At 33.3% G+C, this 26,611-nt stretch overlaps 1 protein-coding gene across 4 annotated transcripts in view; it reads right to left on the minus strand.

The window, feature by feature from the left end:
• Lrrtm4 (leucine rich repeat transmembrane neuronal 4) overlaps nt 1-26,611 on the minus strand; it is a 776,499-nt gene that overhangs the window by 747,721 nt on the left and 2,167 nt on the right. For all 4 annotated transcript variants that reach the window (XM_048416610.3, XM_085690679.2, XM_085690678.2 and 1 more), the window contains one exon: nt 24,601-26,147. In XM_048416610.3, the coding sequence (XP_048272567.1) occupies nt 24,601-26,147 (1,547 nt within the window). The remainder of the gene's footprint in view (nt 1-24,600; nt 26,148-26,611) is intronic.

Raw genomic sequence — 26,611 nt, forward strand, 5'->3', positions numbered from 1 at the left:
TTGTTGTTAAAAGGATAATAATGGAATAAGGAGTTATTGTTGTTGTTGTAGGTAAGAAATATTTGATATCAGCATCAGCATTTAAGGAAAATATGAGATTAAAGATAAGAAAATAATTTATAAGACTAAACAGAAAAACTGTACTTTTTATTCTACTTAGTTTTTTTCAATTTAGAAGATATTCGCCCTCAAAAGTTATAGAATAGGAAGAGTTGTAGGGGTAATATCAACATCAGTTTTCATATAAAATGTTTTTATATATATGAAATAGTGTAAAGGCTTATAATTAACTATTTTATTATTAATTGTATAAAATAATTATTAATTTTTATAATTAATTGTGTTAAGAAATCAAGCAAACTGTGCTAGCCAGATATAATTGTGGATATTGTTAAAGCCCCTTTCTATAATTTACTTCGGACACATATAATCATGATACTTTTTGAAATAGTCATTTTTATATCTTATAAAGAGATTTAATCGTTAATTAATCTTGATTGAACATTAAGGATCTTTAAAGCTCTGCTTTCTTAATGGGTTCATAGAAATAACCTACACAGATTGGACATAACTTTACAGTAAACTTTATTTGCTTCTGATAAAATCCTCATGAAAGTAGAAAAATAGTTTTATTCTTGTAAAACAGAACAAAACATTTTCAGCTAATATTTGTGGCTGTTGTATATAATGGGGACTAAAGATACCCACTGTATTTCTGCTCAATGAGACAGAAATCTAGAAGACAAAAAAGCAATATTAAATTTAAAACATATATAAATAATGTAAAGAAATAGTTTTGACTCTTTGATTTGTGTTTCTGTTTTAAATCCCTTGCCAATCTATTGCCAAATTTTCAGCTATAAACTCATTCTTGATTTTCTTCATTGCTGAAAAATCTCATTGTCCACATTGATGCATGATTATCTGTCAATCATACTCGTGACCCTAAGCCCACAGATCTTTAATGTTGAGACAAGATTCAAATGCTTGCTATATACTTGTTACGTTGGATCAGAAAAGCAGAAAGGAAGGTTACCAATGAGTCTGCCTCTCCCTCATTACTTCCAATACTCTTAGGTCTTACCTTGAAAAATCCCAGGGTCTCTATTTTTGTTTTCCTTTTTTCTTTTTTATTCTGAAGGGTCCAACCTGAAGGTCTGCTTTAAAGCTCTATGTGCATTTTTGTCAGCTTTGGTGAACCATAATAGGTAAAGACATTCTGCATTCTTTGAAGAAAGAATGTTTTTCTAAAGAATGTGCTGATATAAAAAATGAGAACAAAAATGGATGTCCTCAGTTCTCTCCACCTTTGAATGTTTCCTTGCCTGCTTCCAGTCCACCAACACTAGTGTTGTGTGTTAGGATGAATTTACTACAATTTACTTTTGGATGCCTTGTCACTCAGGGTGATCCCTTTCTGACTCTCCTTCCCCATTCAGCGTAAAGACTTTGAGATGAACAAATGCAGTAGTGTTTAATCCTGTACTTTGCTTTCTATTTAAGTCTTTAAGACAGAGTTGAAGTAGTGTGAATGTATGGAGTCACTCTTGTTTGAATGGATAATAATTATCTTTTGATATAAACCTCTCTATATACTTTTTTTTGAACTACCTTTTCAAAGTTGCTTATGATCAGTTGTCCTTCCATGTGGGTTTATATTGAGACTATATTTCATTTGATCCTATGACAGTCACATGTTCATATGTTCACAGCACATTAGGTAATAAAGTTTTAAAATACATGAAGCATGGAAATATAGCATCTAAGTTTGCAATTTTCCTTCGGTTATTCTGGGTCCTTTTTATTTTGGAATAAAATTAGATTCTTAAAATACATTTATTTCTAGAAAATAAGTCTGATAGGATGTCTATTTTGACCTTATTGAATGTCTAGGTCATATTGGAAGAATTGACGTCTTGAAGTCTTCCAATCCAACTTACACTCTTTTATTCATCTCAACTGTAGTTTGTGGCTTTGAGCAGAAATCTAGGGTACTTTTGTTGGATTTACCCTAAGTGTTTCCTGGCTACAGTGATATCACAAATGATACTTTTAAATTTGTTTTAGTTGGTTTTAACATAAAAACAAAATTATTTTATTATATAAAACAATTATATTCTGTAAGCTTACTCACTCATGTTAGTGGGTGCTTTAACATATTGTCTTACATTCTCTAAATTTTGTACATTACAATTAGAACATAAAAGTAATTTGACATTTCTCATCTATTCCAGATTTATTGTATCTTCTTTCCTCATCTGCTTCAATTAGCTCAACAGTCTCTTTAACGTAAATGGAGTGGGGGGCCTAGGAATCGAAATCTGCTCCTGACCTTACACAGAAACAGCTTATGAGATGATATACCATGGATAATGATTTTTATTACAGGCTTTCTCTGTCAGGGTAAAGAAGTTTCCTTCTATTCTAGTTTCATGAAAGTTTTTCATTTTTAATAGAAAATATATGTTGGATTTTCTCAACTGCTTAATTTGCATATGCTGAGGTGATCAGATGCCAATTACATGATATGTTCCATGCATTGAGTTGAAGACAGAATCCCAACAAGCTACCGTGGGGATACCTCCTCTTCATCATGATTACACATTTTGGAGTAAAGTTTGCTAAAATGTATTCAGAACTTTTATAATGATATACATAGGGCGTATTTGCTTCAAATTTCCTTTCCTTGAATTTGTCTTCTTTTGATTTCAGTACAGTGATGCCCTATTAAATAGGTTGCTATGCATTTTTTCTTCTTCAATTTTCTCTTCCATTTTCTTCATTTTATGAAGAATATTAATATTTTCCTATTGATATTAGAATATTCTAGTAATTCTACCTGCTTTTATATTTCTATGTGTGGAAAGAATTATAAATATATGATTTCTGTGATAGATTTAAATCTCTATATCTCTATCTACCTATCTATCTATCTATCTATCTATCTATCTATCTATCTATCTATCTATCTATTCAGGATATAAAGAACTCCCCAGTACATTTTGGTAGTTCTGGCTTTCTAAGTAAGTTACAAATTACATCAGAATTCCTAAATTTACTGGCAAATAAGCTTGTAGTGTTCTTGGGCTCTGACTATGCTTAGTATCTGCAGTGGCACACCTCTTATGACAGATATAATTTGTGTACTTGATTTTTGTCAAAAATAGATCCAAACGACATTTTTCAATTGTGTTGATTTCTCATAGTCATCTTTTGATTTCCAAGGTCTGTGTTTGCTTCTGCTTTTAATCTGAAACGATTCAATTTTGTGCCTCATTAGCAGTGTTCTCCTTCTTTTAAAGTTCTACCACAGCTTACTATGGCAGAAGCTCAGCTAATGCCATGAATCTTTTCTAACAGAAGCATCCTCTGCTGCATCTTTTCTTCGAAGAACCAGCTGTGCCTTCACCATGCTGGGTGTGTAGTCCGGCTCATCTTGCATGTCTTCCTCTACTGTGCTTTTCACTGCCTTGAACAATTCACCAGAACAACCATCTAGAGGATAAATCCTAATCAACAGCCTCATATGTTCCAGTACGTATGTGTGTGTGAAGGTGTATTATATATTATAAAACTAATGTATTAGTTTTATATAGCATACGTGCACATTTGTACCCTACATATGCATACATGACATATGACTCACAATATATGACATAAAATAAATTATAATATACCATTTACACAGACAAATATATATACATGTAAGTGTATATGGATATAGCACATATAGACATGTACATGTATATTTTACATATAATTAGATGAATATGTATATATGTAATGATTTCCACATAGGTTCTTACATAATTACATATTTTAGAAAATCACATGGCATATCCTAAACTAGGATTAAATTGGAGAATTACAGTAACAAACAACACCAATAAGACGTGCTGTCTGGGGGAGGACTTTGCAAACAGGATAATGTGATAGAAATAGCTACTATCTGCTAAAGGCATTCACTACACACAGAAATTGCATAATATTTTATACCACCTGGCATCTTGGTATCATCCTGGGGAGTACAAAGAAAATCATTATTTTTTAAATAAGAGACTATTTTTAATAGATAAAGTTGGCATAGGCTATACTGTCTGCCCATGCTTCTACAGCTAAATGTGGGAAGGCAATAGCTTGATCCCAGAGGCTTTAGACTTCAATGTATTTCTGGAGAAAGGAGAAAATATGATTTTTCTTTTTAATTTCAGCTTCTCCATGTCACTCTATGGCATTTGTTCAAATTTGTTCAAATTTCATTACCTGTGAGCCTCAAACTCAATTGGAAGAAATCTTTCATCAAGACTTTAACCATATCTTCCCCATATAATAGGAGAAAATTCTACCATCCGTGAAAATTGCTTCCTCCAATAGAGCATATCCTCTGAAAAACTGTCTTCTTAGAGGGTGAGGAAAATTACACAGTGTCTGTGCCGGATTCCACATTTTTTTTTTTACTGGAGGCTCTTTCCCTCCTGCACAGTTTCATTCAGTTTGTTCGAAACCATTATTATTATTATTATTATTATTATTATTATTATTATTATTATTATTATTATTATTATTTGCTTTATGATCCTCTACTTGATGCCCTTTGCAACACAGATAACACAGAATGGAATGCAAACACACTTGTAGATTCCTGCCTCTTCCTATACTAGATTTGGCAAATGAGCAAAGGCAGAGGCTAAACTCACAAAATCCTGTGCATTGCAACCCCCTAGGGCTCGTTGGTGCCTTTTATATTTCACAAAATTATTAAAAATCCAAAAGAAGGTTGTGTTGTCCTTATCATGTTTGTCTGCTGACATCACACCTTATACAGCATCTAAGTCTGCACTACTGTTATTATGTCAATAAATTTTCATTTTAAGCATCAGTTTTAAATTCATAGAAACTTATGATACTACTATTGAAGCATATCAATTGTACATTCAAAGTCTCTTAAAATGGGCTTTCAGTTTTAACTATGTATATATGCATGGGGATTTGAATCTGAGTACAGTGCCTATGGAGGCCAGAAGAGTACAGGAATCCCCCTGAAGCTGAAGGAGGAAGAGGCACTCTATATGGATGCTGGGAACCAAACCATTGTCTTCTGCAAGAGCAGCAAGTGCTATTAACCATTGTGTAGTATCTCCAGACCTGGTAATTAAAATATTGATGCCACTTAAAAAGAAACCTGAACACAGAAACCCCCCATGTTTGAATACAGTCTGAGTTCACTTAAGAACGTAATTGCCAATCTGTGTATGGATTATGCCTCTAATTTCAGATATATTATTTAACTCAGACTTCCAAGCCTGGAACTTAAGTACCTACTGTGGCTGGAGGTCAGGGAATGTATCTTATAAAATACTCAGATACCACCTACTCTCATCACTTATCTGGACTGAACTTTCCAAAGTGCCGAGGCTAAATAAGCCTTTACCTATGTTGTCATTTGTAGAAGGAAGACTGGCAGCCTCCTGAAAGACAAATATATATTCCTGACAGACCATCTTATGTTCCTCATTTTCTACACACTTACCTGAGCCTGCCCAGGTATGCCAGATGCTACTCTGATCTCTGAAAGTGGCACAGGACATTGAACATAAACAAACCTTTAACTGCCTTGCTCTGTCGCCATTTTTGATCACAACACTGTTTTTGGTAAACTAGACTGGGCAGCAAGTGAGTGACTAAAGCTGTGTTCTCCACTTCAATCCTAAATCAGTTATCACTATCAAAGCTCACTAGTAAAAGCTATTAAACTTGCCCAGTGCAATGCAAAGAAAAAATAATGCTTTCATAATCACTCTGTAAGCTCTTGGTTTCAGAGATAATGTCACTAACGATTCTAATTCATTGGCAGTTGCTACCGCATGCACCATTTATGATAGTCAGCTCTCTTACACATCAATGCATGGGTGTTTGCCTACCCTAGATGCCAAACTGTGGTCAAATTTACACAGAGTACCTCCCTAATCACTTATTTTAAACTCACAAGGTATTTTAATGTTTTTCTTCATACCACCTCAGATATGAAAACAGGAGAAGAATCCCAATAAAGAAGAACGAAAAAGAATACAGTTTTTTTTCTTCCTTAGTTCAGAGACGTTTAAGAGTATCTTCAAATGGAAACTGTCACCGGATCTTCTAATTGCTTTCTTTTCCAACAGAAGAGGCTTGCTACTAGTTTTAAGCACTTTTTCATCATTGTGAATATTCTATGTTCTTAAGCCAAATTACCCAAATTATCCACATAATGTTTATCTTCCTGAGAACCCCTGCAGAAATTTGAGGTGATGCTGCTAGCACCTCAGGACTTGGAAATAATCAACATGACTTCAACACTTCAATGAATGGAGGGAGGGGGGATAAACTTGAACTTCCCACAGGGCAGGAAACCCTGACTGCTCTTAGGGATGGAGAGGGAGGAGGAGAGGGAGTGGGGGGAGTGGGAGGGTATTGGGAGGAGGGGCAGAAGTGGAAATTTTTATAAATTAAAAAAAAAAAAGAAATTTCAAAAACTGTATTTGAATCTAGTGATGGGTATGGGTTGCTAATTAATAAACAAAATAAGTAATTCATTGTTTATTAAGTCAAATAACATAATTTGTAGGATGTTTTGGAATTGATTTGATATATTATTAATTTATATGATTTGATATATTATATAATATAATTTGATACATTATTATTATAACTGTAATGGGCACATTATAATATACAACTGTACAAACATATAGAAAGCAGAAAAATACATATTAGATTATATTAAAGATAAAAATAGAACATTTACCAATACAGTTGTAGATCAACTGTATTGATCTACAATACAGTTTTGATCATGAACAGTAATTAACATAAGCAAAAGTTTTATTATATCTTTAAAGGAAGACAAAATTTAAAATGTGTTACCTTACATTGTGCTTAAAAAGAAAATTCGAATAAGTAATTACAAAGATGATTTATTATTGACTTTTATGTCTACAGGTCACACATCTGAATAACTTTAAATCCTCCCTTGCATCATTCCAGAAGATTATTTTCATGCATTGCAAAAGGCTTCATCTTCTTTTTCCCGTTGTAGGAAAATGTGAAGAATACTATACTAACTAAATCTAAAGGCATATACAAAAGCTGCATTAGTATAGCTTGCATAATGCTATTCATAAAGAAAAGCTATTTATTCAAATTTTGACAGAAATAGTTCAGGTTAGAATAGAATGGAATATGCACAATTATTTGTTGCTAGTATATTTTTTAGATTGTCTCTAGATTATTTGAGAAACATCATTGTGGAACCAAATCTCATATTAATGCAGTCCATAGTTTATCATTTTATAATTCAATAAGAGATTATATGAAAATAGCCAGAATTTATAAATAGAAGAAATGACTGTAATTGCATCCACTCTATTGACTATCAGCATGGAAAAATCACAGCAAAGTAAAAGGTTAATAGAAAAGTATTTGCTTTTCTATAAATATTTGCATATAGGCTATATACATATTGTTAAATGGATATATAACCCATAAACATAGCATGTCAAATATACAGGAATACAATGTTAATAAATGCATATAAATAACTACTTAAAATCTTTAAAGCTAATAATAAAACATTAGATTTGAGATTAAATGGAAAAGGAGTTTGTAGAACTATAGAAAATGTTTGAACTAGGTTAACGATTTGCATGACAAAATAATGGTTAAAAAACCCACCATGAATCTATTAAGTAAATGTAAAATGAATATTTATTTAATATTTTCTAGAGAAAATCTCCATATAATACAAAAAAGTCACTGGTGAAAAAAAATTTAGAATAATTTATAAGAAAAAAATTTGATTATATAATCAAAATAATATTTAAAATAAAAAAACAATTGTTATATTCTGAGAGAAACAATTCAGGTGTTTATATAAGCTGAAAGATTAATAAATATTGTACAATCTATGAGAGTCAGCAAAATTATGAACAAACAATGAAAAGTTTTATGTAATACATTAATTAGAAGATACATATCTCATACAAATAGGAGACATTATTTATATCATTAGTGGTCACAGTGGTAGATAGCAAAAGAATAGGAGGTAGATTTGATGACAGCTGGATCACACCATTCTCAATTAAAAACCTCAGAATGATGAAATGAAATGGAATATAACTGTACATTGTAAAGCATTGAATATATTAATATAAATACAAGTTCAAAGGTTATCCCAAATTTGTTTACCCCAAATAATTAACAAAACAATGGAAACCTCAGTAAACTAAAAAAGGATTATATACTAACATCCTGCTTTCATAGTAAATTTTTTTACTGGCATACAAAAATTTGTTCAATATTGACAGTGAAATGCACTATTTCTATTTTCTTACATTAGTTATTTGTGCGATATATAAAAATATATATCCAATAGAAAATGCTAATACAAGGTATGTGAAGGTGTATTGTGTATTTATGTGTGCGTGTGTGTTAAAAATTGTTTCAACAAAAATTAATGAATACCATGATAATTGTTTAACCAAACCCTTAGTAAAATGAATATCACAATCTTTTAAGATAAATTTTATAAAAATACTGTTCAAAGAGAGCCTATATTTAAAAGGCAGTAGCAAAAAGGAATCAAAATTTGAAAAGTATAATCATTTGTCTCCCTCCGTTAGGATTTTAAGTTCCCACTGAGTCAACACAAGGCATGAGCTCCTGAAGTTAGAGACCCCATGTGCTTTTTGCATAGATGAATTGGATTCAAGTAAAAATGGAAGACATTAATGAATGTAATATCTCACCTTAACTGTATATTATATTAGCCACATAAGGATATTAAGGGTGGTTTAGGGATGGAAATTTATTAGGAAGAGTTGAGTAGCATTCTACATCTGGGTTCACAGAAGGTGTGAAACAGGTATGGAAACAGATGAGATGAAGACAACAAAGAAAGTCAAGACAAAACCTTTTTCTCTTGAAAGAACAGGAAGTAGAGACAAATCCTAGTGACATTATCTCTACATGTACTGCTTTTTGGTATCCTATCCTCTTTTGATGCATACTTTCCTAAGCCTGGATGTAGGGAGGAGGGCCTTGGACTTTGCACAGGGCACGGTGCCTTGCAGGACTGGAGGAGGGTTGGGGAAAAGTGTGTGGGGAGCAGCAAGGAAGTTGGAGAAGGGGAGGAAGTGCGAATTATGATTGGTATTATTGATAAAGTAATAAAAATAAAAAAAATTAAGAAGAACAGGAAGAGGAGTGAGAGTGACCATTATTTTGTGTTCCATGGAAGAAAAGAGTATAGACAGGGTGGAGAGAGAGAGAGAGAGAGAGAGAGACAGACAGACAGACAGACAGACAGACAGACAGAGAAAGAGATACAGTATGTGTGTGTGAGAGAGAGAGCTGAGGGGGGAGAGAGATGAGAAGTGGGTGGTGATTGTTACAAAAGGAAAACATTCTATTATACTTAGGTAGAAAACATTCTATTATACTTAGGTAGAAAATATTTGAGCTCTGAAAAGATGTGGGAAGAAACAGTCTTATATAGAAAAGTCTAAAGAAGAGAGCACCAGAAAAGGAAGAAAGGTCCTAAACTTTAATAATGTTGAAATATTAATGTAAGGCACAAAATGATCAAATGATATTAAGGTAGTGGTACTGAAGCCAGTGGAAAGTTAACGAGAAGAGCTTTGATGATGGCCAGGTTGTGTTCACAGACTGGGCTGAATGTGAATAGTTCTCTAACAAAGAGTAGGGTGGGCTAAGAATGGAATAGAAGAGGATTTCAGTTGAAAAAAAAATGTTTGCTATTGACTTTTAGCAATAAAACCCAAGTAACCCAATAATAAACAGAAATGATACACCTTTGTGTTAGTAAATGATAAGTCATGAGTCAAAGCCAGTCTGTAATAAGCTTTGCTGGTCAACAGATGTTTATGTTCTTTGCAGACTGTCTGCATTTTTTCATGGTACATTGCTGAAGTAACCACACTGTTCTAGTAGGAATAGACCATCTCAGTACAGATAAAATCATTTGATTCCAAACAAAAGAGAATAGTAATTAATATAAATAATAGAATACTACTTTGGATATCTAGGCAGAAAAAAAGGCAGAAGTTTTGCAGCCTCTGGTACTGTGAAACTTAGGGAAGAAGGCCATATAAATAATTCCCTTTGAATAGAATATAATGCTCTCAAGTTTATTTTATAAATCTACAATGTTATACATCTATAAATGTGAAAAACATTAAAAATTATGGCAAGAATTTGTCCATGAAACTATGCAAAACCATGGATGATAGATGAAGGCATATATCAACTTAAAGACAAAAATGTATCTAATGTCTAACAGTTTTATTCTTAGTTATAAATAAAAAGATTTAAGGAGCTATTAAGTGTCCTTTATGTTTTGTATCACAGTCGACCTTATAAAGCACATGACAAATGCATGATTGCAGACATCTAAGAACAAATATGATGCAAATAGATTGTCCTATCTCTTCATTTTCAAAGTCATTGGTGACTTTTCTTGGAAACTATAATATAAAATTCTGATTCAATGAAGAAAAATTTAAACCAATATTTTAAAATTGCAATATTTTCTTCTCAACAAATTAAAAAGTATCTACATTGATAATTTTTATGGATAGCTTATACATTCAAGAAAATTAATTTTGTACTATTTAACATACTATTTAAAATGATCATTTTCACAAAATGTTAATGTAATGATATGTCATTGATAGAGAAAGTCATATTATGACCTTTATTAAAAAGGAAATGGAGACTGATGTGATGGCTCAGAGTGTTGCAGTGCTTGCTGCTAAGACCGGAAACATAAGTTCAATATCATGGACCCACATGGTAGAAGAATAGAAGCTATTCCTGCAAGTTGTCCTCTAACCTCCACACACTTACTGCTGTGGAATACACATACACACACACACACACACACACACACACACACACACACACACACACACAGACATACACAAATAAAAGGAGAAGTAAAAACTTACAATAAATCTCAGTGTTAATCTGGAAAATAATTACAAGAAAGACTTACTTTGATATAGAAATTCAAATATCATTTGCAAGAGAAATTAAATATACAATTAATAAAATATACACCTAAATATGTACAAAATATGCCTCTCTAAAAGAAAAACAATAACGCTAAAAATATCCCTTGCATTTGGTGTCAATATTTATAAATATATTTTATAAAATATTTCTATATTTGTCATGAGAAGGATTTGGCTAAAAAAGTGCTTTGTCTACTAATACAAAATTACATGTCAATTCATTATAACTACACACTAATATAGATGAAAATATGTGCAGAAGAAAAGTAGCCTATATAGAAGTAAATGAACTTAGTGAGTTAAAGAACATGAATTTGGAAAGGAAGGAAAAGAGGAAGGGCACTGGATGAATTAAAAGAAATAGAGCAAGGAGGAATTTGATCAATAAATATGTGAAATCTTCAAACAACAAATACAAAATTTAAATATTGAGAAATAAAGTAATTTATGACAGTCAAGAGCAAAATATTTTGATGTGTATCATTTAATTTAATGTTATTCTAGAAGATTTCGGTAATAGACTATTGGAAAAAGAAATACAAATTTTATTTTCATATTTACTGTTTAACTTTTTGAATGAGAAATTGTCAAACATCTACTAAAACTAACAACTACAATTTAATTAATCAGTAGTTATTACATTGTAATAAATATATTGCTGTTTTAGAGTAACATCTGGCGGTTACTGTTTGGGGCAGAAGTTGATCTAATTGTAGCATTGCACCAGTATCATGGCATCCACAATGATTCCTTTATACAATTAGAGATTCCATTTACTTTAAAAGAAATTCATAACCTTTAATACTTCTCACAAAATTGAGTGTGTGTGCATGTATGTGTATGGTGTGTGTGTGTGTATCTTCAAGAGGAAAATACAGAAATACAAAAATTTTATTTCAATTGTATATACCCAAATAGGAGTAAGATTTATTTATGAAATTTATGTTGAATATAGTTCTTGTAAAAAGGACACACATTCATTCATAAACAGTAAATTTATATTAGTATTTAGAAGCATGCGTCTGATAGGCTGCAGAGGGAATGTGGACAGCTGTAGGAAATACAACAGAGTTTGGAATGCATGACTGCTTTCATTTTCACCTCTGTTAAAGATTCTGGGGGGAAAAATGCAGCTCTTTAATGAGAAAAACAAGTTAGTCTCTATTTTCCATCCTGTGCTAAAATAAGTTCTAAAGATATTAAAGGCTTAAATATAAAACTGAACATGTAGACAAAATGATCAAAACATAATGAGTGCCTGCCATATTCACGGTAGAAATTGCTATTAAAAGAAAAAATAAAACTGCTGCCATGGTTAGACTTGATGGTTGTTCATATCATATATTACAAATAACCAATAAAAAACATGTACAAAATAAAACCAATTACATCAAATGCAGAGATTCAAACCAAAGGTGCTGATACAACATCTGGAATTCCAGTGTTTGGTAGGTAGAGGCAAGACAATCTGGAGTTCAAGGTTATATCAGGAGTTTGAGAACAGTTTGAACTACAGATGCATTATCAAAAGATAAAATAAAACCAAAATTCAAAACATTAAAGTGCAAGCAAAATAAGGCTCTCAGATTGCTGCAAAAGACAGTAAATCCTGTGTGTATGCAGAAAAGTGGAAATGCTTTTGAATCATATGATCACTTAAAAAGCCATGTATAGTTTAAGGTAACTTGTAAAAATGAGGTAAAACATTTCATCCTTTGTTCTTCTGGATTATGTTTTTCCCCTAAGAACAGATGCAACTAGGAAGTTATTCAAGAAATAGTTGTGACAGAAATCTAATATGTATATATATATATATATGTATATATATATATATGTAAACATGCACGTGTGACTACAGAATAGCATCTTAGAGTAACGTAGATGGATGGAATGCAGGTAATGGGTACATGAGTCATGAAGGAGAATATCAAGTTAATGGGTTTCCTAGTTCTAAATCTGTCACAGATGATTTTCCTTTTTTGGTGATGGATAAGTGCATTGAATATATGATAGTAAAAATGTAAAATCTAAATGTGAAATTCCACAATTTTCACCTCCTATAGGGAGTTCAAGGAAATCTTCCTACCACTGCCCCTAGTCAACCAGGTGCTGGGCTTAAAGGCATGTGCCATTACGCTCAACAATAAAGCTTTAATTGTAAAGCAGAACTAGTCATGATATGTTGACCTGCACAATTGTTTAGCAAAAATGAAAGATTTAAAGAAATATGAAATGTACTACCAATATTACGAAATAAAACATATTTAGTAAATATTTCCATCATAAAATGGAGAATTTATAGAACCCATTTAGTTTCTTTAAACCTATAGATTACTGTATCAGGTTTATACTGTTTATGACCCACACCTCTATTTATCCATCTGTTGTATGAGATGTTAGAAGAAAATGTCTAAATTTCTGAAGGATTTTTTTCTGCATTAAAATTTTAATTTTGCTTAATAAATTAATAATTTGTCTTTGAACATTTGAAAATAGTTCAAAAACATTCAGTTATTAACAATATCACAGGAAATATATAAAACCATTAAGTTAATCTATACAAATGTACTTGTTTATATTTTTAGATAATTATATCAGATACACGAGTGCTAATATTAATCCACTAATTGTTTAGTGCAAGTTGCACATATGACATAGACGATTAACATTATCATATAACATTGGGAATATTTGCTCATATAATTAATCAATATGGTTCAATAAAGTTTCAGAGGAAAATTCAGTTAGAATAAAAATAGATATTTTCTTTTTATTCTAAAAAACCTCATATCCAGTGGTTGATCATACACACATTCTGGAGGAAAACGTTAAGTTCACAATTAAGTGAAATATAATGGCATGCTGATTTTAAGTGATTCTTACCATATTGTTATTTGAAAATGGCACTACAATTATGAATAGAGATGTTCAAGGAATTTTGACTTTCAAATATGTAAATTTTATATTCCCCTGCCTTTCAAGTTTCAAATTTGGGATCTAAATATGTTTTTATCTTTTAGAAATGATTAAAATGAAAATAAATTTGTAGTTTAGCAAAATCCATGTCTCATGACTGACAGGAAAGAATGAGGCCAGGAATATGAGGCTGAGGCAAATAGTGCTAGAGGAGCTATTCTCTGGGGTTTAGAATTTGCAATAGAAACAGCTATCATCACACTAGAATCATGGTATTGACCTGCTAATGTTTGCTACTGTTTTAGTTTACCATAAGATGCTATTGATTAGAAAAAGATTAGAATTTGTCTAAGATAAGTTTGACATTTCCAATGAGTTCTTGGATTTGACATGTGTGATAAGACAAATTTAGATTTTGATACAGCTGGATGGTGTTAAGAAGCAGCCTAGACCAATTCAAAAGGACATTCCCAACCCTGGGGATCTTCTACTCCTTTAATTAGGAGATACTGTAGCCATAGGAGCATGTATATTGCTAAACATTACCTACTTGCACATGACTACATCATTTTTGGTAAACTCTCTTGACAGAAACTTGACTCAGAGACACAGAACCCAGACATACTTTCTCCCTTAACCTTTTGCTTACAGAGGTCAACAGTCAGAGTCAGGTTTGATTCTCTCCCTCACCCCTACCTCTGCGAGTCACCTAAGGCAGACATGATTATCTGTCCTGTTATAGAAGCACAGACTATATTAAAATTAATAAAAAGTGAGGAATTGTGGAAGTCCAAAAATGTGACCCTACTTCTACCTTATCTGAAGGTCTGAGAGTTTGAGGTTGCTCAAAATTGTTGACAACAACCAAGGCTACACATCCTGACACACAATGTGGTTGCTTGGTTCTTTTTACTTTAAGATGGCCCATATAGGTAGATCCTCTTCATCCAGACAAATAGTCAGGATATGCAAGCATACTACTGCTCCTTCTCTTGTAATTGAACCTGGGGAGTGACTGCCTTCAAGATACTTGGTCTAGGTTGGTTTCACTGCCTAAACAACAGAATGTTAATGACTTGATATCTCAAAGTATTGAAATAATCAACTATTCACATTGTCCTTTGTATTATGTTAAAGAAGTCTTTTGCTACCTTCTTTCCCCTTTTGTATTGGGGTATAAAATTTTATGGAAAATTAAATAAGGGTGATTTCAGTCAAAGAAAAAGAAAAGAAACAACTATCATCTAACTGTTACCTATACATACAATAAAATCAAAGGCATCATGGGAGGCACAGTTCTGGATCCATCATTTCATCACCGTAGACATGTGACAAAGGTAACATAATGATAGGAAAACAAAGGACTCGGAAATTCTTACAAATGAGAGGTCAGCTAGAGAGTCATAGAATCCCTAGGAAAGAATAATGTAGGCAACCTGCTAAGTAGTTTGTATAAGCAAAGAAGTGATAGAATAAGTTAACTGAAGTCTCACTGAGACTTCTTAAGGAGAAATATATTTGGTCAACCATTTCTCAGGTCTGAGACAGTTTACTGACCTAAAACTCAAAAGAACAAACATCAGAGTCACACGAGGAAGAATTCTGCTACCCTCCCCAAATTTCATATTATTTAACTGTCTGTTTCTTCACAAGACTTTTGTGAAGGAATGTGCCAGAACTTATTAAGGTGACTGTGTTGAGAAATGATAAATCATCAGACTGTTGGCTACTTTTGGGCACTGTCTCTGATGGGAATTCCTGGAAATCTAGGATACAGGATGAATATGACCTTCAAAGTGAGGGCTCAGGAGCTCATGCTCATCTAACAACGGATCTCTCATCACATTCCATGGTTAAGACCCTCGTTACAGAACAACAGATTGGGAAGACCTAAAAATGTTGTTTCCTTCACACTACATCAGATTTATGGGGACAAAAATAAGAATGAGGTAAGGCATATTTCTATAAAAGAATTTGGATTATAGACAATAAATACAAATATCCACAACAAGTAAGAAACGTATAAGTGTATATCATTTATAGAGAAGAGATGGGTATGGGGTAGATAGATAACATAGATAGCCATGTTCCAGATATCAGTCTCTCAATCACCAAAGGACTGCTCAATTAATGAATGACCTATAGTGTCAAATTTCTTTCTCACAATGACCATCCTAGTTTGTGTTCACATGCACTGTCATATTGGAACCAGGATCCGGATTTTCTTTAGGAAACAGTTCTCAGCACATCACTTCTCACTTCTTATACATTATGTGGACACTGTACGGGGTTAGAGGTTAAGTCAACTGAAACCTAGCTGATATTACTTAAACATACCCTACAGAAGTATCACATCTTTCTGAAATTCATAAGTTTTAAACCATAAGCTATCTCCTATATTCTGCTGAAAACTCCCATTTTGGTCATATGAACATTTGTGGGAGTTAGAAGAACTTTCAGGTTTTAAGAAAATGAACAACAGCAATAGTTGATGAATCAAATGGGTATTTATGGGTTCTATTTCTTATACATTCGTTTTTTAGGGCTACTACCAATAAAAGAATTATAAATAATGATTTCTTAGCAAGGTGAATAAAGTCTCAGCCAAAGGAATATTTTAAAAATCTTAAGGTATTAATAAATATTAATGTACCTGTAGCCAAACTAAATTACAGCTCAGACAGGGGCCAGAATGATCAGGTTTATTATTCAAGTCAGAAGAAACATAAGGAGAATAGTTGTTTCCATATCATGTGCATTATTGGCATCATTATAACTAATAATCACAAGGAAAATAATGCATCAAGATTGAATATTGCATTTTTCAGAAGACGGCAAGGCTTCCACTTAATAATCATTTATATTTACAGTGAAGGAGTGCAGAGTTTTCAAACAGTACCTCATTAATCATGTCAGCCTGTTACATGGAAAGTTATTATCCCAGTTCAATAGATAGAAAAATTATATCATGGAAAGGTCAGTTACATATTTACTTGTCCAATCTTGGAAAAGCAAAGGGAGTCAGTTTCAAATCTGTGACCTCTTTTCACCCTTTGATCTAACTACTGGACCAGAGCAATACTGGTTCGTGTAGTGGGTACCCATCAACCTAAAACAGTCCATGGCTGACCTCTTTGCTCTTACTTCTATAGAACTAAAAACACAGAAAGAAATGTCAATTTTTTCCATTATGTCAACAAAAGAGAAGATGCAAGAATTATTAAGTTCTATTTTATTTTGCTTATGTTCTTTTGTGAATTGTTGTTAATTGTTGGTGCCAAAACTGCTAAGATCAAACTATTTATTAGTAACATCATTGTATGAAATATAAGATGTGATAAGGTGAAAATTTGAGAGGTTTAGGTGAACCTGAGTGTATTTAATACATTTGTTAAATAAGTAAAGAAAGCAATAAATCAGCTTTTAAAAGTTTTCAACACCTCAAACATGTTGCTGTAATGCTGATTTCAGAAAGTATAGAGGAATGAGAAAATAAGCTTCAAAATTTATATTCTGTTTTTTGTTCTGTTTCAATCTGATTCATCGATTGACTTCTCATTTTAAAAAGCATGCAAGTAAAGAAAAGTAAACAAAACTGTTAATTCTTTAAGGTGAAAGTAGACAGTAAAAATGATGTGGTGGCGGTTGCCGTCTCAAATAATGGTGATTGTTTCTGTTACAAAAGTAATATTGTCATGGTTAAGCTTTCAAGTTCAAAGTCCCCCTAATACAATATAAAATATGATTCTCTATACTTCTATCATGAAGTATACATTTCACTGGTAATATAAACAATTAATTGACATTCACCTGGTTGGAATGAAAACATTTGTCCATTCTTAAGTTCAGTGAGGTTCGAAGATCACAAACATTAGAATATTATGTAGAAGTGAGCATTATAAATTTATGTAGTAATTTTAAAGCTACTGTTATTTTCTATCTTCATATGATTATAGGCACAGGATAATTTTCATTAAAAAAAAGAATTAATTAGATGGTTTTTATATCTAGGGTTAATGATTATACCTTTGCCATTTGCCCTGACATATGGGAAAGGGAGAATGAAGAAATCTGAACCAAAGCATAAGACCACTGCTTATGAGGTAGTAGTGTATGTTATTCAAATTTCAGTCTAATACAGGACACAGAGGAACAAGCAAAAGAACCAAAGAAGGTACTACTTTACTTTGAATATTTAATATTTTCAAGTAATACTGTGAAGACAAATCACATAAACTCAGTAAATTAGTAAAGGATTTGTTATATATATATATATATATATATATATATATATATATATAAAATAGAAAAGTCTGTATTATTCTAATATATTCAAATGTATGCATATATATTGTGTTTCAGCAACAAACATAAAACAGTATGAATACTTATGAATATGTGGACCATTAGAGTATTTCAGAATTATTTTAATGCTTATTTTGAGAAATTTCATTTATATCCCACTAAAATATGTCCATGTATAAAATAATGCTATAAAATAAAATTACTCTATTAGGTGTTGAAAAATTCATTATTTGGGATTTGTGTTCAATGTTTTTCCTTTAGCCAAGTTTCTTTATAGTTTTTAGATAATATATCTCTAAATGGTTTTTAAATTTACACTATTTTCATAACATTTAAAAAGGTTTATCAGTTTTACTGTTACTTCACTTCTAAATTTTATTTTGATAAATATTACAACAGAGCCAATAAGATTGTTAAGAGGGTAAAACCACTTATACCAAGTTTGAAAGCCTGGTCTGACTTCTTGATCCCACATGGTGGAAGGTGAGTGCCGACTCCTGAAAATCATTATCTGAACTCTACCTGTGTATCATTCCATGCACACATATGCAATTATATGTATATATAATTATATATATATAATTATATATATATTTATGTGTGTGTAAATGTAAATAAGTAAATGTAATAAAATGTCAAAAATAAACATTCTAATGTATATGATACAATCAAGCCTCTTAAAAAGAGTAATCTCTCAATTATTGAATTTATTTACACTGTATTTCTGGATATGAAAGATTATTTTAAACTTTTTAGCAGGGTTTTAAGGATGAATTTGCTAATATGTAGCAACTGATTGTTTGAAAACCAGTGATTTTGATACCATAGAAAATTATGTGAATTTTTTATCAATCCCTACTTAATATTTCAATGGCTTATGAAAAGCATGAGAAAAATAGCCCCATAATTTCTCTTCCTTTAAAGAATATTGAGATTTTATTAAACTGACTGGATGAGTTATTGCTCTTCCAGTACTGCAAAAGGCAATTTTAATTTTTAAAAGGTATTCAACATCACTTCACATGTTTTCCTAACCAAAAGTTATACCAGCGTTTCATAATCCCCAGAGATTGGTAACACATGAGATACCACACTCCCCTTGATTTACTGATTTTCAGAACTCTAGAGACATGAGCAGTCAGATGAGTCACTAATGCTGAGATTGCCAAACAACCTCTAAAGCACAACATTGTCATCTTTGAAGGCAAATTTGAGATAGAGATGATGTGCTTTATCCAACACAGAAAGCATCAGCATGAAGAAAAACAACGGAATTATGCAAGTTATTGCAATGAATAAAATCTATATATTCTTAAGTCCTTAGACTCCGCAGCTTGGAGTCTCAGAGTACAACCCTCAGAGTAGAACCCATGCTTCAAGCCATGTCTTCAGATACTGTTTCCAGTATATTCTAGAAAAGAACTAAACCATTTTAGTCCATTTAAAAAGTATTGCCTGAATTTGTCATATCAGTTCTTGTTGGCAGCTGTCACTTTTCACAAATACCACTTTCAAATTCTAATGAAAACACCATTCACAAAAAGATTTTAATTAGATCAAGTCAGACAACCAATATTTTAAAAAGGCATTCATACTTTTAAGTGCTTTTGAAATAAGTAGCTACTTGGCAGAATGTAAGATCAAAGCACAGGTATACATGCCCGCTTGTTGGATGCTTATCATGTCAATATGTCGAATATATATATTCTCCCAAATGGGGGAGATTGGATGGCCACTCTCCTGACCTGCCGATTTTTAATGATTCAGTGTGCCCTCATTCCTTTTCTCATAGAAAAAGGAATAAAAATAGCTTGGTTCTCCTGTATGTCTCATCTTTCTGGAATTAATTCTGCACATTACTGCAGAGATTTTGTAAAATTTACTGGATTGGAGATTGCCTTGACTTGGGAAATCCTATGCTAGTAGAATACAATATGAATGATAGGTCAAAGAAAAGGAATAACTAATTCCTCATGACAATAAAATGCCAATATATTATAAAGATTTACATTTGACTATATTAAATGCTTTTATAAAAATAGATTATGTGATTATCTTGAGAACTATATGTGTAACAAACCTTACCATTTATAACAGCATATTATTTTCATTAATATTGGAAACAGTCACATTAACTCTATCGCAAAACATATTTCCCCGTTTTTCTCCTATACCACTTCTGCCTTGTGCAAATGTGTATATATCTACAAACAGATGTATGAATACACTGATGCACACATGTACAAGTTCTTATATAAAAAACACATGTACACACAATACACATCTTCTGTATATGAATGTACAAGATAAAGCTTCACTTATAACATTTCACCCTGACATAATTTAATTCATCAAAATGAGAGTAGTTTATTCTATCACTATGTAAGTAAGTGGCTCATGAGACAGGGACACTGGCCCAGGTCACCTAAAAAGCCTCTCTCAATATATATTAGAAACTTAACAGTTCTTGTAAATCCATTTAGCTACTCACAAAATGCCAACTTCTAAAGTACCAAAAGAAGATAACATTACTTCTAAAGTCAACAGTTTGAACTTGACCTATTACCTTCAATTACATCTGTACAAATTGTTTGCTGCAGTTTATGCCCCCTTACTATACAACTGTGAAAGATAAGAATAAACTGTCTACATTATACACTTAATTCAAAGTATGTAATTGAAATAACAAGAATGTGGAAAGCATACAGCTAAGTTATCATCCATACTGACATTTTTCTTATTGGTGGTACTGTTAGTATTATGGGATGGATGCTTCAAGATAAACTTTTAGGACTTGACATTTTCAACACTTTGGATGAAGATCATTGAGGACTTTTTCATTGCCTTTCATGTTTCAGCCACGGCACTGCTAGAAAGACAAACTAGAAATTACTTCTATTTTCCTTTGTTCATAGAGGCTAATTTTGTAAATGTCTTTATTTCTAGCAACTCTTAGAAGAACCGGGTATTGGATGGGTTGTTCTTCACAATGCCTAGGAGTGAAATAGTATACAGGATGATGCATAAGTAGTCATCATCCCTATGATATGATTAATGAGAAGAAATTGCACAAGAAATCACATACTATTTTGGAAAATAAGGAATTGCAGTTGCCTCTGTTTTTAATAGCATCTTCACAAGTTTTAGGTAAAACCCATTAGCTTTGAAGTCCTTTTGTTTAGTACTTTCAAGGATAGGCAAATTAGGTGACTACTCAACCAAGCACATTGATTGACACAGGATGGTGGCAGAAATGTGTATGTTTCTCATTCTTATTTCCCTAATAATCTTAATCACTCACAACTATCTCCTGAATTCCTCTTTTATATATGTGAGAAATTTTACTGCCTATTATCTCTCAATTTATTGGTCTGATATTTGCATGTGAATTTATTCAAAGCTGCCCTTGCAAAACACACAGGGAAAAGTACAGAATTTGAAGATGATGTTTGATGAGTGGCTGCTCATGGTTCCCATTCTAGCGAGAGAGCATAACAGTTTCATATTACTATTAACCAGACAAAGTGGGTATTTCATTATGTTTAATTCATGACAACTAAATGTATCACAATTTGACTGAGAGAATCTTCCATTGAATAACTTCTTATTCAAGGCATTGTCTTAGAAATTTGATTTCTAGTGGAACACTTACTGCTTTATTTGGTAGAGTTTCTTATTAAGTCTTTATTGTTTAAGGAAGTCACAAAAATGGTACTATAAATATACAAATAGCTGTTTAGAATCTACACTGCTGACATTATGATTTATGTAAACAATGCCAGCCTAAAGACAGAATACAGTAACTTTTAAAATATCAATTTGGGAAAAAAAGAGATGCCTCATTTCCTGGCTGTGTTTCACGGAGAACCTTTCTTTAAAGGACATTCTCTCAACAACAGAACGTTTTGTGACAGAGATGCTGAGGACATGTCTTATTAATTCTCAAAACTTTCTTTTTCTAATTAAAAAAATCCATCTATTTTTCTAATATCTGAATATATTATCCAAAGTAGGAGTAATGACTGCCTCATTGGTATATATATATATATATATATATATATATGTGTGTGTGTGTGTGTGTGTGTGTCTTTTAATAAAGTGATGATTTTTTATTTTAAAGTTTAACTTTCTCTTCTCTTTTTGCCTTGGCCCAATGAAAGCAATTTTGTGAGACATATATAGCTAATATTCTAGGACAAAGAGAGTTTGATCGTCCTCAGTCGCTGCTACTTGACTCAACAGTATCATTACAACATTTTAGAAGCTACTTGTTCATCAATCCTTCAACAATCAATTCTGCCAGTTCTGTTTCATAGCTATACAGTTCTCTGTTCAACTAATATGGTATTCTGTATCTTTAACTACATTTTTTATGAGATAAAAGACCATTTATTTCACATCATGCAAATGTCTAGAATTTTTGAAGGAAATATCTGTAATTTAATATCTCTAGAAAGCTGTTAGGACACCTGTTTCTCAACACTTCTTTAAAACTCTTTTCTCCTTCTTGGTGAATCTTGAATTACCATTCTAATCCAGGAAATAAGTGAATACAATTAACTTTCATTGTACCAACCTTTCAGAGAATCACAGATATAAGGAATACCCAAAATAAAACAAGATGAAATTACATTCTGTATATTCACCTCCTATGTACCAATGTGGGCTTGCAAGAAAAACATCAAGTCTTGTTAGACTTTCATAGAAAGCTTTTATTTGCTTTAAGTTTTAAGGGCAATTGCTTATACAGGTTTCTTTGGGGGATTTATTATTTGGGATTATGTTTTTTTTTATTTTCAATGGTACACAAACAAAAAGGAGAGAGATAAAGAGAAAACAAACTCAGCAAAGAACAGTTCAAAGAATCCAAACTGTACTAAGTTTGAGATTATTTCAAATTCACCGCAGCATCTAAAAACACTCAGTAATGTCCATATTTAGGTCTGTGGAAAACTTGGTATATGTTACCAAAGAACCAATTATGTTTCCTAACTGATATAAGTAGCATTAGAAAGAGCACCATCTTTAAACACTCATTACAACTCACTTTTGAAAATTAGATAATACCAGATACTGTAAGAGTCAATTGCCAGAACAAACTTCTAAAAGCTAAACTATTCTGGCAACAAAAACTGGTAGTTGGAGGTTATGTAGTATGATTTTACCAAGGAGAGAACCACTGTTCTATTAATGTAAAGTGTTCTGGGGAGTGATCTCTTAAATTAAATACTTGGAAACTGGACAAAAGTTATTCTCATATCAATGGAAAGAATCCAACATGAAATCCAGACACCCCTTGGAGAATATAATGCAAATAAGGAAGACTCTAGCAAAAGTTAAACTTTTATTTGCATCCCTTAGTTTTGAGTCAGATTGATAAGAATCAATGTCTTTTTTTTTTTTTTTTTGAGACTGACAGCAAAGGTGACAAGTACTCTCGGTTACAACTGTCAGTGCAGTATTGCAAAGTCACCCACTAGAAATTGGCCTTCTGTTAGTTACCAAAGGAGCAGGCAAAGTATGGAAATTCAGTCCTCTAAGAAAACACAAATAGCCAGTCTGTAAGGAAGCTTTGGAAAGGGATCCCTGTCCCAGTAATTAAAAACAAAGCAAAATCAATGACAGTAGACAGAAAGCATCCTTAGGAGACTCATACAATTCTATACAATTCTACAGTAGGCCTTGGATATTCTCTAGGCTGGTATAATAATGAACAAAACACATGTGTCATGGCTGTGACTTCCTGGTTGCATGCTTTAGTTCAACTAAAAGTTAACAGCAGAAAAAAAAATAAAAATAAAAATAAAAAAGTCAAACCTTGGGTCATGTGCTCTTTGGTTTAAATCTTTACTACCACCTATAATTTTGGTTAGCTGACTTTGCTTTTTAAATTAAACTGGCCCTTTCATCTTCACCCCATTACAAAAGTCAATCACCAAGAACCAGACATAAATTTCAGAATGATTTTGTTTGTGAGAATTCATTTTTCTATGTCCAAACCCTTTATACAAACTGTTTTAGAAAAAAAAGGAAGATAGAAAAAAAAAAAAAAACAGGTGTTTTAACATAGTATTTTATTACAACTTAATCCCATCCTTGAATGATTTTCTTTCAAGTTTCAACCATTTTTTTTTAAAGTAGTCAGTTTCCTGGTGGTTGCAATTTAATTAAGTAACCTTTCACACTGAGCAAACCCCAAAGCAAAGAGGGTCGTTAATCTTTCTAGTGATTAGACACACCTCTAGAGCCTCAAACATTTACCTCTCCTTCCCCGCAGTAGAAATGGTTTTAGGAGGATCACGGTTCATACCTCACACTCCCTGGAGCCAGAGATGGTATATGTGCAGGGACCAGATCCATTAACCGATATATCCATGGTCTCAGAGTTCGTCGGCTTGTAGTCCACGTAGTATTCCTGTAAAGGGGAATTCATTTGTCTCTCTGACTCCCTCGCCTTTTTCCGCCGCCTCTTCATAAGCGAGTGCTGTTGGAGTTGTTTCATGCTGGCTGGGTACCTTTTCCAAGACACATAGATCACCAGGAGAATCATGGCCACCGAGAGGAACAGAGCCACGCTCCCTGCGATAATTTTGTGAAATGATACGTGCTCGTACTCATTCTCCGTACCTGGAATCTGAAAGCCCGGTGATGGACTCGCTGACTCCAGGGTCGCTGGGATTGCATCAGGTCTGAAGATGGTAGGGTTGGGGATGAACGGGGGCTTCTGGGGAGTTTGAGGTGCCAGGTGTGATCTTTCTGTGTTGACCACCTGGACCTCAGAGCAGATGTTGTAAGTCTCCACAGCATCGCTGACCTTCTCGCCCTGGATGTGCTTAGGCCCTGCGCATATCATGGTACTTTCTTTATTCCCTTTGAAATTCTTCAGCCAGTAGAACAGAGGACAGATGCTCCGACTGCATTCCCACATGTTTCCAGACAAGGTGATGGATATTAGGGATATCCATGCATTCACGGTCTCCTGGGAGACGTTGGTGAGCTTGTTGGAATCCAAATTCAATTTTTGCAGATTGGGGAGGCATTTAAATGTGCCAGGCTCAATCGCTTGGATGTCATTTCCTGATAGATCCAAGGTGTGCAAGGAACTCCAGGTCCATGTTAGGCCTTGGCTCACAGAGCGGATCCGGTTCCACTGCAGGTAAATGGATCGCAGGTTGAAGAGACGAGGAAAATGAGCAAAGTTGATCTTTGAAAACTGATTGTGCTCCAGATGGAGCTCCTTCAACTTCAGAAGACCAGCAAATGCATTTCGGGATAAGCTTCTGAGGCGATTGTAACCCAAATCCAGGAAGTCTAGGTTCCGGCAGTCTTGGAAAACCCTTATGGGCACTGTCTTTAGGGAATTAGATCGCAAGTGCAAAATGATGAGTTTCCGGAGGCCTTTAAACTGCTCAGATTGCAAGGTCTGAAGTTTGTTGTAGGAGAGATCCAGGTTGCGGAGATTGGGGACGGGGTGAAATGTTTTATTGTGCAGATAGGTAATTTTGTTGGAGCTTAGAATTAATTCTTTCAGTCTGCGGATCCCTTGAAAGGCATCTTCATCCACTGAGCTAATGTAATTATGGTCAAGATAAAGCCATATAAGCTGGTTAAGGCCGGCAAACTGATTGGATTTGAGTTTCTGAATACTGTTGAACCTTAAGGATAAACCTTGTGACCCTCCAGAAATGTTCTCGGGGATGTCTGCAAAGGCGTGAGACTCACAGTACACAATCTTGCCATCGCATCTGCAATTCTTCGGGCAAGCTCTCTGAGCCCCCGTCAGCATCACCAGCAGCAGGGTGGGAAAGAGCACCAGAAACACACTCATGCCTTTCAGCTGTGTGATTAGACGGAAACCTACAAGAGCAAAGAGAACACAGATGCACACTGTCAAAGAGTAACAATACAGCACCACTGACTCATGGGGATCAGGAATGTCCGGTCTAGGGGGAAAAAATGGGAGAGTTCATTTAAGAACACATTTCAACATTTAGAAATCTTCTTTTCCTCCAGGGCTCCACTCTTGCTGTTTACATTTCATTCTTACTTCCGTCGTCTTGCTAACATCACAGAACTGTAGAACTGTAAAAACCTCTCTGAGTTTTAAGAGTTTGACTCTATCAGAACCTTGAAAGGCTCAGGGCATTTCTTTTCCCTGAATGCTGACATTTGAATAACAGTAACATTTGACTGTCACTGTATTGACAAACGGGACTGTATTGCATCTTTCAGTAAGGTCAGAACCATGACTTAGAAAATCCGGATCTTGTACATCTTTCCTAGTTGAGAAACAGGCTGTGATTTAGCAAAAGAGCATCCAG

The sequence above is a fragment of the Myodes glareolus genome, chromosome 6 (assembly GCF_982192425.1).
Source record: "Myodes glareolus chromosome 6, mMyoGla1.1, whole genome shotgun sequence".
NCBI classification, from domain to species: domain Eukaryota; kingdom Metazoa; phylum Chordata; class Mammalia; order Rodentia; family Cricetidae; genus Myodes; species Myodes glareolus.